The sequence below is a fragment of the Pelmatolapia mariae genome, linkage group LG12 (assembly GCF_036321145.2).
Source record: "Pelmatolapia mariae isolate MD_Pm_ZW linkage group LG12, Pm_UMD_F_2, whole genome shotgun sequence".
Classification (NCBI taxonomy): Eukaryota; Metazoa; Chordata; class Actinopteri; order Cichliformes; family Cichlidae; genus Pelmatolapia; species Pelmatolapia mariae.
The window spans coordinates 28,121,044-28,137,216 of record NC_086237.1 but is presented as its reverse complement, the minus strand read 5'-3'; the positions used below and the strand labels follow the sequence as shown (position 1 = coordinate 28,137,216).

Genomic DNA, 16,173 nt, shown 5'->3' with positions numbered 1-16,173 from the left:
CTTGTATGAGGAAATGCAGCTGAAACTGTAACAGCACTGAACTTAATCTCTACTTTATATCACAAACAATTTACAAAGTCCATTTACCTACACAGGGTGTAAATAAGAGTAAAACAGATAACACTTGCATGTAACTAAATGTGCACATTAAGTGCGCATTTTTTAAAGTGTAATAAAAACCATCTGTGCAGAACATCTGGATCAAAGCAGCCAAAGGTATATAGCGTAACACCACACGAATTATGATCAAAGTTCAGGCTGGACCTTTAAAAAGCAAAAATTATTAGTGATTTCAATTAGGCTAAATTTGATATAGTGGTGCTACACATTTAGACTGCCTAAGAGGCAGAATATCACTATAGCAAATTTCCTTGATCTATCATGACATAATTTTGAGGCTCACTTCACTACAACTTGAATTTTGTTTGGGTAGAACAAAGACAAATCTGGAGCCAGCAGATTGTGTGAGTGTGAGCAGTGGGGAGTTGAAACTGTTACAACTGTTTTGATATTTGTTCTCCCCAAGACATCTGAGGGATTACAGCAGTGCTCATCAATTGGCATATCACTGTGAATGTCTAAGAAAACCACAAGCAAGCTCCCGGTTACACTCCTGACCAGATGCGCCTTTATTAGTCAAGAAGACTGCAGGCTTTTGCATGGCATAGACTTCTGCTTGGTTATCGGGGTCATAGCTATAGACAACTCTCCCCACCATTGAATATTTGACATGGAAGTTGGGCCTTTTGATGTAAAAACAAACTTGCAGAATTTAATATATCCTACTCCCACCTCAAAGCAAATTGCTAAGTACACACGTTTTTATTCTAAATTCTAACCTATAAAACTGACTGACAACTCCTGTTGCATGTACAGGAATGGACAGAAACACTCAGCTACACAAAAAGTGAGCCCCTTTGAATGACATGTTCCAGATTTGTTCAGTGTGTGCTATTTGAATTGTATTTGAACCCTGAACAAACTTCTCTAAGAGCATTAAGTATTGTTTCACAACTTAATAGAAGGTTCTTGAAATTCAAATGCGCAGTACATTTTCCAGTCTACATACAGGCACAAATAAATCTCTGTTAATAGTGAGTAACTATCCTAACTAGCCACCTACTGGCAAAGAAAAGTCAGCCCTCTGCAATGAATTTTACCCAATATACATGAAATGTATTTTGTATTGAACATCATACTCCCACAACATGACAGATGATAATTGAGTGTCAGTTAGTGGACAGCTAAAATTATATTTAACTTCTACCTCATGAGTGAACCGATCCCTGATCACATTTCTGGCTGTTTGGAGATTAAGTATTAAAATCGTAACTTTAATTAAAATGTTATCATATTACTAGATATAAATTATATTAAAAGAAAACAATCAAGTGCATGAGGCAGAAAGCATATCAAATGATTAATCTAATTTTACCTTAAGGTGAAACTCAGTCCAAATTGGGGTTATGGTTTTGTCAAGGCCACAGCTAAATAAAAATGTTAGTGGATAGTAAAGGAAACATAAAAGAAAATTCAAAAAATAAAATCTGCAGTAAACAGTTGAGAAAAAAGATGGAAAAATCTTGTCACAAACTCTGATTACATTTGGCTTTTTTATGTAGAAAGATGGCAGCACAGTGGCTGTGGTTTCACGCTATTAAGCAGAAAACTGTGTTTGTGTAGCCGACTGTGCACTTTCACTAACAGCCCATTTCAGTCATTATGAACTGAACGGGTGGGGGTGGGGTGGGGGTGGGGGGGGGGGGGGGGGGGGGAACCTGGCACTTTCATCACCAAGCAGTTTTGAGTGGGGGAAAAAAACTGTATGTAGCTGCCTTACCACCAAGTCGGGATCCTGCATGAGACTTAAGATGACCTCATAGAGTAAAGGTCGAAGGTCAGATTTGAACTTGACAGAAATCCACTGCCCTATTAGCCAGATGACTCGTCGACGAATCAACTTGTACCTGAAGGACAGAAGAAGACAAAGTAACTTTTAGCTGAAAACCTGAACAGATGACTACTCTGTGCTCTTCAATTATATCGTAATATGGAGAAATTAACCAGCTGGCGCTATAATCTTAGAACCATAATGTGAATACACAGCAGTAGTTAGCAGACCATTAAAAACTGCTGGGCCTATTCAAATAATGAAATCTGCACTGTCATTGTTTAAGGCTTATTCAGAATTGTTTTTTGTGTTGTGTTTTTTTATCATTGCCTCCTGTATGCTGGAGGCTATGGCACAATTTGTGCTCTCAGGTAAATATCACTGTCACTTTATTACACCCTACAGATAAGTCTGAACTTGGACTGTAAAGAATGTATTTGTTCAGACACATTCTACTGTATGGGCATTTGTTTAGCTGAATTCATATGAGCAAGAGACTGAAAGCCTGAGGGACAATGAATCTTGTGACTAATGACCAAGTAAGAGAATTGGCCTAGTTAGAAAACTAGAATACTTAATAATAAAAAAAAAAAAAACTTGTGTGGAGTAGTTATGTGACAAAAGCAAGCTGCATGTCTAAATTGCAAGACGCTATACGTTTGGAAGTTATTTTTCAGACAATTATATTTGGCAAGCTCCTTTTGTATTGTCTAAGGACCACCTTGACAGTAATGATAGGGACTGAAGGACAAGGGAAGAGACAGATGAGGATAGGGAGTGACACTCTTGTTGGCTTCCTGTCAAACATCCACAGGGAGGCAGAGATCATAGCCTGGGCCACCAGCCAGAAGATGCTAAACAACAGTATGACTCAGGAGGTGGAGATGGAAAAACAACCTTGCATGTGTGCATTAGAGTCGTGCTGATGGAGGATGATGTCAGGGATCGATGACGGTCAAAAGGTTAATAGTGATAGCTCACCAGTCAAGGCTATTTTTTTCCAGTTTACCCACTGATGCAATAAATCGATATTATTATCATTGTTCTGAGATTCATAATAATTTTAAAAAAAGCCAAGCTACAGTGTCCCACTTCCACATATAACCAATACCTGCAACACAGAGGGGGACGATATAGTAAAACCATAACTGCAAGTTATATTATATACATAACAGGGTACATATTATATCGAGTGGATACACATGGATACCATAGTGGTATGATGCTCTGGCACCCAGCAGCGATGCCATCACTCACTGGAGATACCATGAGGGGCAACAGGACGACTGGACTATGAAGCAAATCGTCAGCTCTAGTGTGTATGCACAAAACAAGCTACAAGTCTTGATCTTAAAAATGTATAGCAAATAACATTAATAACATATAGCAAACAACATTAAATTAAAGGCGTGCTGCACAGTATCACATTTAGAAACTAAAGTGGTTAAAGTGCTCAGCAGAACTGGAGCATCAAAGAAGAATAAAAGTCATTGATGGATTGTTCAAAGTAAAAAAAAGTTAACCAGACAAACTGGATTTCCACAGGTTTTTTTGAGGCAATAACACGTGATGATTCCATGATGAGAAAGCAGGTATGCCAATGCCACTGGCAGTAAACAGGCAACTGGGAACATTCAACCAGCTCTCAATAAATCAAAATGCAAGCGTCTCTGATCCAAAGAGAGAGTGACACTGCATGTAAATTATCCCATGATCATCTGTTATCATACTATCACTCACACAAGTTAAAATCTGTGGCTACTGCTAATGTTTGATTTGTGTTCTTAAAACTCTGAGAATATAGTACCTTTATCCTTTAGACTTGCACTGCTTTTCATTAATCTAACAAGATTTCAGCTTCATGTTTGAACCCTACTTACTTTCCACAAAAATCTTAATAACGGTCCCTTCGAATCTTGGCCCCAATAATATTTCCATATTGCTTTCAACTCTGGAATAAATCTAAGGGCAATCATTTAATTAACGAATAAGCACACATATGAGGCATCAACAGGCACATCCAAGAATCAACAGGCAATGGCATCGGCTTTAATTAAAGAGAGTCTGTCTGCATCCAAAAGGAGGAACCAGCCAGAAAAATTGGCAATGTTAAAGGAGATGCATGATGCTCAGATCACAGACGTCAGGAAAGTTTAGAGACAAAAAACTGCGACCACAGCAGCATTGCCACACAAAAATGAGATGGCATCGTGAGCCAAGATTGGTAAAGACAATTTTTTAAAATATGCAAATGCTAACATGTATGCATTTTTTAATCTTTAATTCTGTGGCACAGGAATTTCAGCAGAGTTCAGGGCTGAATTTGAAGAGTTATGATTAACAGACAAAGAAGGAAAGTCCATGTAAGGAACACATTTCCTGATTTGGTGATGGTTTATCAATGTTTGATTTTTGGCAAGGATCTGTCCCGCACAAAGAAATAAACAACATTTATGTATATAAGCAATATTGTTTTCTAGATTATGTTGTAGAAAACCAGTTGCAAAATGTGTTTGAGTATCCAACAAATAAATCTTTAACCTTCTCAGCATTATTTCTGACTTTGTACTGACGTGACTAACAGACTACACATTTCCAGGGCTATGTTGCATATGTGCATGACTGGAAAAAAAACACTGAATATCTGCTTCAGCAAGGGAGATTACAGGTGGTACAGTCTATTATTAGTGCAGTAGCAAAGTGGAAGAAAAGATTAGAGAAGCAGATGGACAGACAGGTTGACAGAGGTATTTGTCAAAGGTCAGACATGACTCATCCATGCTAAAGCCGTTTCCTCCTCCACAACTTCACACAGCTGTCAGGAACCCTGTTCATCATTTTTGGCAAGCCCATGGGAAATCCGTGGATAGAAATGAGCCCAAAGGAATTTTACATTATCGCCGAGAAAGAAATCTTGCACAGTTGAGGCCACATAAATGTAATTTATTTCATACATTGCTGTGTGTATGTAAAACTTTATTTTCCCAATACTTAAAATTCCTAAGCAATGTAGTGTGAGACTTCCAAGTCTGAAAGTATGAAGAACCTTTTACGCAGTGGCACAAAATAATTCCCTTTACCATTCCTGCAAAAAGCGATTCAGCCTGGGCCTAAGGTTTGAGTGAACAGTTCTACAGCAGTGCCGTAAAGATTTAAGCACCATTTTTAGATTTTGGGACTCAAATTTAATTCACTTAGTCAACACCAAATGGAAGAGCTTGTAAGTCACAATCAGAGCTAATGCAAAAGAAACTGAAGAAAATGCAATTATATGACAAGTAGTATTAAAAAAAAATAGCTGCTGCCAGAGCTACCCCTCATTTTCAAGTAAATGCACCTTTAGTACAAATGTGAAAATCCTACATCACCTCATTTCAGCTACTGTATTCACAAGATTTTCACAAAACTTGACCTCTGGTCACCTAAAGGTCAAGGTTACGATAATCGAATGCATCCAAGGTTTTTAGTAGATGCACCTATGGAATCATTTTGAAAATCCTAGGTGTCATCTTTCTTGAGTGATCCTGTTCACAGGATTTACAGAACACTTAATCTCAACTCGAGATCAACTAGTCCTAAGATTTTTAGATGTATGCCGCCTCATTCTTGAGTTACTGTATTCACAAAGTTGGGTGACCAAGCTGCCTGTGATAGCACAGGTCTTCATGGTTGAGGGATAAAAATGGAACCCCAATACAGTCCCAATCAAAAGTTGGCACACAAAAAAAAAAAAAAAAAAAAATCACATTTTGCATGGTTGGATCTTAACAACTTTCCAAGCAGAGCGTCAACATGTAACAAGGAGAAATGGAAGTGAGTGAATGCTTTAAAAAAACAAACAAAAAAAGAAAAAGAAAAAGAAAAAAAAAAACAGAAATCAAACTTCCAGGAATTGGAGTTGGATCGTCCAGTGTCTTGACAGACAGCCAAATGGATGCTCCGGCTCAGTGCTGGTTAAAATTTTTGGGTCTTCCACTTGACTTTTCATAACCCTCAGGATCATTTAAGAAATTCCAAATGACTGCCTTGCTGCGTCCCACCTCAGCAGCAATGGCGCGCTGTGAGAGACCCTGCTTATGCAGTTCAACAACCCGACCATGTTCAAAAAGGAAAAGTGTTTTTTGGGGTTTTTTTGCCTTTGCCATCAGAATGTCATGACAGTGTGACTACCTGACAGAAAGTAATGATAAATCCACATATTTGACCTTTTAAAAGCATGTGGTCATAAACTTTTGATCAGCCTGTTTCAGTTTAAGCCTGGTTTTCAATAAATTGCATGCTCAAACAAATGTTTTGTCTCCCTCCCATTTCTTCTTGTCACATGTTGAAGCTCTACTTGGAACCTTGTTAAGATCCAACCATGCAAAATGTGATTTTTTTTTTTTTGCCATTTTTCAAGTGGTCTTAAACTTTTGATCTGGACTTCATAATAAGCCCAGTTTTGTGAGTGCTTGTTTTCACCAAGACTTGACCCCATGTAAACGTGTTTGTATCACAACGTGCTTGTGATACAAACCTAACAAAAATCAACCCAATGTGTCTAAAACTAGCAATAAGAGAACACCAAAACTTAAAAGGTAACAACTTTGAAAATTCTCTTGGCTAACCAACAGATGCTTTTTACTCCAGACAGACAAATCAAGCAACAAAAGGGAATGTCAAAGTGCCAAAGTGTTTCACAGCCTTCTATGCTGGCAAAGCCTGGAAGCAAAATAATTGAACACAAACCATATCTGTTTAGGTTACAACAAAAAGGTTTTTTTAGGCTAAACTGGGATGTCCAAGTAAATAACACGCACAAAAAGTTCTCAGCTATGTCCAAATACAAGCCATGTGTTAGTTCTGAATATGTATGAGCTTCAAGATGCCTCACTATCTCCTCTGTTCTTGTCAGGCACGCTGTCCCGTCACAGGTAAGACAGCTGTTTTGGTTTAGGCAGAAAAGGGAGGAAAATAGTGACAGCAAGTCAAAAATTAAAGTACTGTTTCTCATGAGGGCTCAAGTGTGACTGTACACAATGTGCATCTGTGTAGTCATTATGCCAAATACTGACAAACAACTCACTGGCTGCCTGAGGCTCAGCCATAGGTGTAAGCCACACACAGCAGCTTTGCTGACAGATTTGGTGTGAATACATGCACTGTTACTACTTCACACCAAGTGATACAAGCAGACTTATCCAGGGCCTAAACTTATCATGAAACCTGCAAACTGCAAGAGGTGCAAGGGCACTATTAAAGCCTTGTAAGAAAAAATACATATTAAAAAAAAAACGCAAGATAGCAAATAAACATCTACATAGCTTCTACTGGATGAGCAGCTCAGAAGCATTAGATGGAGTGTGATTTGTCTTTAATACAGCCATCACAATTCACAATCAAATATCATTTGAATGCAAATTATATTCAAGTTGTTTTTGAACTGTAGACTTTTTAAGTTTGCATTCGTAGGCAACACTTTGCTAAACGGTTAGGGACCCACAGCCCTTAGCCCTGAAATGCTGATTTGTTTTAAAATGGAATGAAAAAAAAAAAGGTTTGGCAGACTTCTGATCTAAAGAATATATTCAACCCTAAAGAAACAACTCAAGATGATAAGTGGGACAGAAACTGTATCCAATCAGGAAACAGAAAATCCTGTGAGTGAAAGGAGTTTGCCAAAGACATTGATTCAGCTATTGCAATGATATTGTTATTTGCAAAGAAACAGGTTTTTCTTGCATTAATAACAATTATACCTGTCACCTGAGCATATTACTGTTAATCTCTGGAATTCTATTATGTGTGAAAATGTGGAGATCACAATATGCACGCCATATTAAACACTCCAACAGTGAATACCCAAAGGGCCAAGGAAGGCAGACAGTGCAGCATCTGGGAATGTTCTGGTAACAGTGACAAATGTGCATCGAGCAAGTGTGTCAGCCAGAAAACCTGCTTTGAATGTGACGTCTGCAAATACCAAACAGGTATTGTCCCTCTGCTTCTTTCTTCTTACTGACACTGCCAAGTTAGAGAGCTATTTTAGCTATTCTGATGCTGTGCTTTATTTGGTGCTAGTAGTGGCTGGTGTGTGTGTGTGTGTGTGTGTGTGTGTGTGTGTGTGTGTGTGTGTGTGTGTGTGTGTGTGTGTGTGTGTGTGTGTATACACTGCCCTAATCACTTTACATACTCAAATTATCACTAGATGTAAGGCCCCCATTTAAATAAATGAATACATTTTAAAGTTTTTAGATGTTTAGGTTAGGTCAAGCAAGCTGATTAAAATTGAGCAAGTACATGTTATGGCTGGTTAAAGTTTCCCCCAAGCATTCATAAGATGACCTGCGACACAGATTGGTGGAACCAAACCCTCTATTTCCTAACGAGTCCCTTTCCCCGTCTAATTACTTTACACCAAATAAAGTGTATGAAGCTACTAAAATGAAAAAGTGAGTTCTAAGTGGCATGAGAAACACAGTAGAAATATGACAGTGATGGAAAAACTTTGCTATTCAGGGAAGAAAAATGGTGTACTACACAATAGTGTAAACCTGCATGGAAATCAGAACAGAAGATCATCTAAGAACCTTAGATTTTAATTGCTTGCTTTTGTATACTCAGTCACTACGGGGGAAACCCCCTTAGTTTAGCAAATAAAGTGATTATTATCATTTCCATAAGCACAAACATGTAATTAGTAACAAATATCAGGTATTAAATATAGTAATAATAATATCAAAAATTGCAGCAATACAGTTCTTTAACAGAAAGGACTATTAGAATATTTTAAAGGTGTGATACTTTCAAAAATGTAGCAAATCACAGAAAGTTGAACAAAGCAGAGATGTCAGGTGGCACAGGCCACTACAAGTAATTACAAGTCTACAATAGAACACTTCATGATCTGGACCCCACAATTCAGCAGTACCAAATCCACCTACACACCTTTGGGGTGAACTTCAAAGCAGCATCAGTAAAAAAAGAACTTCCACTTATAAACCTTGGGGAGCTGTGCAAAGCACTAATGTCTGCTTGGTTAGCTTTGATACCAAGAGCACGACGGCTCTGTGGTTCAGTAAGCGCCACAAGGGTGACAACTCTTTCAAATGTGGGCCTTTACTGTATGGAACAGCGACTTTCAACTTTATGGCCATGGAGTGCATATCGTATAGATATACTATATAAAATGAGTAGTTCAGATTCACTGCATATCAAAAAACCTGCAGATCACACATATTTGGAAGTTTAAAGTGTTTGGATTGCAGTCATAATAAAGTGTTCTCAATATACAGCTTTAACATCAGGTGGCTTTAGATCAACTAGGTAGGAACGTGTGCATATGTGTGCGGGAGGGGGGTTAGCGGGCTGTGATAAGGCAGGTTACAAACAGCAAGTTAATTGCAGTAACATTACACAAGTGTATTCTTATTTCTAGTACACCCCACTGAGAGCTGAGAATAAAATACTACATTGCAACTTGAAAACCAAGATAATATACTGACAGTGTAAAGACAAGCATCACAAAGATGAAGTCCATTAACAGATGTAGGCAGTCATGCATGAGCACTTGAAAACAAAAACCTCTGACTGCTACAGAGAAAAACTCCACACACCAAGGGAGATCATCAAGCATGTCCCGTTTTAAACCATCCATGATGAATACACATTCCCACTTCAGAAGCCCCATCAAAGTACTGTGGGAACCATGTGACAGAAACACAGCTTCATTTGCACACCACAAAGAAATCAATGAGAGTTGAAAAGTTTATCTGCTGTCCTCGATGTAACTAACCTTGGCTTTGCTGAATCCGAGTACAGCTCAAGGATGTGTTTTATATGACTTGCTTTGTTTTGGTGGACCATGAGTCGGAATATTGACTGACTGACTGATTGATAAGGCCAGTGTCTTTTTTTGATCACATTTTTACTGAGAAGATAAAAGACAATAATGAATTTATATTGTAAGCAATGAACAGGCTGTTCCACTGTGTGCCACTCTTTCACCATCATCATGAAACATTGAAAGTATTTTATTTTAAAAACAAATACACAGACACATTTTGTAAAATTTATGACACATATTAAGTGTCATGCTTCTTTGGCTAGTCATACCGCAGAGTCTACTGCTTTGATTGTGCATTCACACAGTAGTGCAAAAAGAACTACGAGACTCATTGCTTCACCACTTCCCAGCAACTGAGGAGCACCGCATATGACATGTTTCCAGAGTTTTAGCCGAAAGGGAATTTCTTACTGGCTTCTAATTACTGTTCTACTTTGCAGTTTTAATTTCAATTTGTCATTTGCATCAATTTTAATGCCTCTACACTAGCAACAGCCGTAGCTTCAGGCACTGAGTTTTCAGATTCAAGTTGTGCCTCTCCATCTCCCCTATCTCTCTCTCTCTTCATTAATTTTATCCACACCCTTTATTGGGAAGGCCATGGATAAAATTCTTAAAATTTGGAAGAAACATTCAAGTGGATTAAAAGACGGCCACTGTGACCTTGCAAAAAATGTTTTGGACCACAACTCAAGAATTTATATGCCAATTGTGATAAAATATAACACAGAGTCTATCAGGTAAAACTCATGACATGCCCAAAAGGTCAGAGGTGTACTGTTCTTTGACAGAATCTTGTCCATAATTATTTTCTAATCATCAATAAATAACATGCAAGGATTTTGATGATATTTCACATTTGGTCAGATGATGAACTGGTAATCTTTGTTAAGCTGCAACTTGTGTGTTTTCTGGTTGGTGCAGTAATTCAAATAGTCTGCAACTAACACCATTAATAAAATATGTGTATATGTATGAGTGCACAAAAAATTGAGAAAAATTCAGAGCTGACATTTGACTGCATAATGGTGTATTGTTTTGTTTTTTTACTCATCTTCAGTGTTTCCCAGGAGTCTCAAAATTTTAAATCCTCCCTTAGAGTAAAACTGCATTCTGTATTGTTTCTTTAAAGACTGGATTAATCTTTAAAAAGAGATTAAACCCCAGGTAAAAGTGGAGGGGTTATCTGCACTTGCATAGCGTGGAGGAAGAATCAGTGTGACATCAGATACCATGCACTGTGACGTCAGCACCAACCCTCGGTGACCAACCTTCTGAGCGCTGCAAGCTTTTTGCTTTGATTGTGTTTTGTGTGTCTGTGTGTGTGTGTGTGTGTGTGTGTGTGTGTGTGTGTGTGTGTGTGTGTGTGTGTGTGTGTGTGTGTGTGTGTGTGTGTGTGTGTGTGTGTGTGTGTGTGTGTAGGGCACTTCCATTGTTCTTCATTTCCACACCATCTCACCTCTGCTCAGTGTCTCCCTTTTCTAACACCTTTTAAATCCATCCATGTAGCAACTCGTAACTTTAGCTGACTGTCTGTAGAGCCCTTACCGAGTTCTTTCACAGTTTAAAAAAAGTTTTTCTATTGAGTGCTGCTGATGTCCACATTTGTCTGCTGCTTGTAAAGTGATGTGAAAAATAGCAGTATTTTTTAACATAACCATGACAGAAAAAACATCCCAAGTATTTGTTACTTATGAGCTTTTTTGTATGCATTCAATGTGCTACAGGCTGTGAGGCTTTGAGAAAGCTGGAGAGAGGTTAATACTCAATTAACTTGAGTACACTGGAAGGAGTGTTAAATATGCAAAATAACAGACATTGAAACTGAGCTTGCATACAGTAAAACACCTATTACAAAAGAACTGCTAAGCTGCTTCACTATTATCATTTCAACCCTGAATGAGACCGATGTGGTCAAATGAGACATGTTCAAAAAAGGTAAGTATCCCCCCTCCAAGCCCCCCCCCCCAAATAAATAAATAAATAAATAAATAAAAATAATAATAATAATAATAATAGTAACAACAACAACATTCCTTTTAATAATTCAGTAACCATGTCATACAAAAACAAATCCTTATAGAAGGCTAATAAATTACTTGTGTGGTATATTACCTCTGTGAAGCCATTAGTGATTTAGGCCAAAAAATAATTTTATTGTTTAATGTTTATCTAACCAGTAATAATTAGAGTGAAATTCCAAAAACTCATTTCACGGTCAAGTGGTCAACCTCTTCTAATTTAGTTAGATCTGGTATTTTTTTTCATTAGTGCGTGCTTTAATATTAAAATACATTTAAAAAAAAAAGAAACAATTAAAAATAGAATATTTAGAGAAGAAAAAAAAGAATACCTGTGATGGCTGACTTGCAACTCTCCAAGAAGCTGATTCTTGAACCACTGGTCAAAGTCCACATTGTCAAACAGTTCATAAGCTGCTAATCCCACTGCATTGTATACTGCAGAGAAAAAAGACAAAGTTACACTGGTTACAATATTCACAATACGACTGACATGTTTCCCCTACAAGAACCTTTTCATTTAACCATTGGTTAAATGCTTGTGCAACACATGCACAGCAGCACAGACAAACAGCTCTTGAGGCTCTTTGACGCAAGTGAAAACACAAAATTTGATGAATTAAACTGCAGGGGACCGTCACAAAAATGTAACTTCATCCAACTTAACATGGACATTTTAAAGAAACGAATAAAAGCAAAATGGCTAAAGCTAAAGCTACACAGAGCTCAGAGCCAGTCAGGCTCTGCCGGCCTTGACCAAGTTTGAGATGTTATTAGGAAACTTGGAAGCTGGTAAGATAAAACATGTCAGGTGAATGTGGGTGTAGAGTAATTTGGGGTTACTGGAATGTAGCTGTGGTTTCCAACAAATGAATGCTTGTTGTGAAGCTTTCATTCTGCTAACAGTAGGCTGAATATGCTTCAAATATGCAGGCAAATATTAACATACAAAACAACAAAACAAAAAGGAGTGCATGTTATAGAAAAATAGACATAATAATTATACTATAGGTTATGCTTCAGGCAGAAATTGGTGTAATGGTGACTAAAATGAAGAGGAGTGCGATAAAAGAATAAAATAAAAGATGAGATTAGAAAAAGAGTGACAGAATGAGAACAATATAATATAAAAAAGGATAAAAGAACACACGCAATACAAGAGATAGTGACTGTTACTATTTATAATTTATCTTCAGAAGTAATGAATTTTGAAATGGCAAAAAGCAGAGAACAGGACTAATTAAAAAAAAACAAAACGAAGAGAGAGGGATCCGATTTAAGGAGAAAGAAACAGACTTTTTCCATTATTTTAATTCTCTTGTATTATGTAAGGCTGAATATGGGCAAGAGAATATTAGAATTTAAACTTGTGAAACAAAGAGCAAAACCATAAACCAACAAAAACAAGGGAAATATAATCATCTAGGTGTCTATGAGCAGATTCAGAGGAGTTTAACACTTTAGATACATATTCTGTAATTTATTTTGAAAAAAAAACGGGACTAATGATATGATGTACAGATGGATACTGGAGTGGTGCAAAAGTAGCAATCTTTATCACAAAAACATTTGGGTTATATATACTACTGACAAGGGAGGAAAGTCTCAAAAGGCAGCTAAGAGCTCTTTGGAATTGGTCTTTACTATTGTTTGTTTGTTTGTTTCATTAGCATGTCGTCACATTTTTGCTGTTGGTAAATTGTTGTTGCCCAAACAATTTGGCATTGTAATGTCCTGGTCTCCATTAGTGCTAGACTGTCCTTCTAAACACTATTTTTATATTTTAAATTTTGGGTATTTCAAAACAGACCCATTTCTAACCTAAATAACTCTGATAATGAAATGCTGGTGCCCTTAAATGATTGAAAGTCCTTTTAATCCTGCATGGGCAGCAGCATTTCATTTTCAGTGTGGGATTGTCACAGGACCACTGGGTCACAATTGTGAACAATTTAGGAGCCAAAGAGGCCCTATATAATGTGAAGCCTGTTTGAGTATTTATTACGTGTGTAATGTAGAATAATTACGATTCATATGTCCAAATACTCTCAGTCTCATATTTGTCATCACTTGCAAAGCCAGCAAACCAGACATGTAATTTCTTCACAGACATGCAATTCCATCAGACAGCAAGGCAACCTCTGTGCATAACTACAGTTCAACAAGTTGAAATAAGAAGCTTCTAGGTTTTTGGTTTTCTTGTTTTGTTTTGGGGTTGTTGTTTGTTTTTTTTTGTTGGGGAAGAATACTCCAACAAAAAAAGGGGGAGGGGGAGTGTCATTTCTTTGGCGAGACTCCTGTAAATCAGACACTCTGAATCCAATTTATTTCTCTTTTAATTAATTAGTGGTAGTTTTCACTGAAACAGCACTGCAATGAAAAGTTGGAACAATCACCCCACGCCCCCTTATAAGCAGTGTCATCTCTACCATCGCGGATGAAAGTAAATTTCTGATTTGAACTGAAGAAGCTTCTTCGATGAGAGGTGAAACGTCTTCAAGCAACTTAAACAAAAACAAGCTCCTTAGACTTCTGATTTGATTGTTCTTTGCATTGTATATTCTGAAGGAGTGAATACAAATTTAGCCTATATTTTTAATTGGTGGAGATAACATGATTTATATAAGGCAGGAATAATTTATTGGTGGGGATAATGAATAGTTTAGCAGAGGCAGGGACATTTAGGCCAGAGGAAACGAAAATTTATCGCCCCACCAGAAAATCTTACCCTATATACGTAGAGAAAACAAAAGTCATTATGAGGTCATGGTACAACAAGTCGGGTATTTAAAAGACAAATGTCTTATCATCACATATTGTAGGATGAACAAATATTCCGAAACAGTCTTAAACTTTTAATCAGAAAAAAATATTAGTAATATTAAAACTACTTTGCTGTTTATTCCTTTCAAGACACCTGTTTTTATTCAGTATTTAATTTTAGCTCCCACAGCCACACTTGTCCTCCACTGCTGCTGTGACCACAGCACAGCATCAAAATCCACATGCTATTTCAAATCCGTCAACGGACTGCTAAGATATCTCCAGGTATAAAGCAGAGACACTCTTAACAGGCAATGATTTAGATGTATATTAAATAAAACCTTCGTCAGGATCCCTGTTCTGCCAAAGACTTCTAAATACTAAAAGGTGGTAGACCATAAGAAAAGGGGAACTTGAGAAAGAAAAAAAAAACAGCATGAAAAGATATGAACATGAGCGATTTGATGAATGCAACACTAATAAGAATAAGTTCGATTATAAAAATGTAACCACGTGATTATTGAAAATCTGTAACTTTGCTGCTAAATGGTTATTGCACATCCAGTGTGTGAATGTGTGTGTGAATGGGTGGATGACTGAATGTAGTGTAAAGCGCTTTGGAGTCCATAGGGACTAAGTAAAGCGCTATACAAATACAGGCCATTTACCATCCTGTAGCTATTTTATTTCAAAAGTGTATCAGTATCTAAATTCAATCATATAAATCATAAATATAAATCCTTCAAATTATTCTTTTGCCTTTCTCTCACACTATTTAGATTGTTCAGGGAATATGGTCGGAGAATTTCAGAAAAAAACCCATTTGGCAGCAGTAACATTTTTGTGTTAGAAAAGTCAAACTCTGATACTCCCAGCACGACAGAGTAATAATTACAATGGAGTAAAAAGTATGTGAGCTTTTGACTGACCTGCATCCTTCATTAGCAACTGAACAGAGTCTTCCACATTGGTTGGGCCTGAAAAGACACAAATATACACTGGATTTAATTTCAGTAACAAGGCAGAATCAATAAAATAAGCAATATAGCAGCATATCTATTGTCCCAGTATTGTTCTTTGACAGTGGAATGTATGTAAGGTATGCAACTGACAACTGGAAATTAAACAGACACTGTTCCAAATAGATCGGTCTTGCTTAAGCCATTTTGATGGGTTGTTCTCTCGCTCTAGTTGTATACTCAGGTTTCAAAATCAATAGATGTCTTCTTTCAACCATAGAATTACCCAAACTGGTGTTTTCCTTGCTCCAGCAAAACCAATTTCCACTCTGACACTTAAAAGGAAAAGTAGCTCGAGAGACAGGGCAGAAGTGGACCTTGTAATCCACCCAAGCGAACAATAGCACGACCAATTCAGCAAGAGAACAAGAGCTACACACCAGTACCCCCATGAGATGAGGAGCAGTGTGCCAAATTTGCGTGTACGTGACCGAGAGTTTAGAAAGGTGGACGTAATGACAGCCAATAGCAGACTTCATATTGACTGTTAAGCTTAAATATTGAATGTTAAAGGGCTAAAAATCACAGCTTTAACTAAATCTGTGATTCATCAATAGATGTGAATAGACTTGTTTGTACTATGCAAACTCCCTCAGACCATGTGTATGAGCAAATAATAACACAAACAACAACATTAATAATTTTATATACATA

The 16,173-nt window shown here is 37.3% G+C and overlaps 1 protein-coding gene across 1 annotated transcript in view; it reads right to left on the bottom strand.

The window, feature by feature from the left end:
• Nucleotides 1-16,173, bottom strand: part of ipo11 (importin 11) — a 132,495-nt gene that overhangs the window by 69,026 nt on the left and 47,296 nt on the right. The window contains exons 14-16 of the mRNA XM_063490574.1: nucleotides 15,430-15,477; nucleotides 12,070-12,175; nucleotides 1,841-1,967 (exon numbers count right to left, since the gene is read on the bottom strand). Coding sequence (XP_063346644.1) covers nucleotides 1,841-1,967; nucleotides 12,070-12,175; nucleotides 15,430-15,477 — 281 coding nt within the window. The remainder of the gene's footprint in view (nucleotides 1-1,840; nucleotides 1,968-12,069; nucleotides 12,176-15,429; nucleotides 15,478-16,173) is intronic.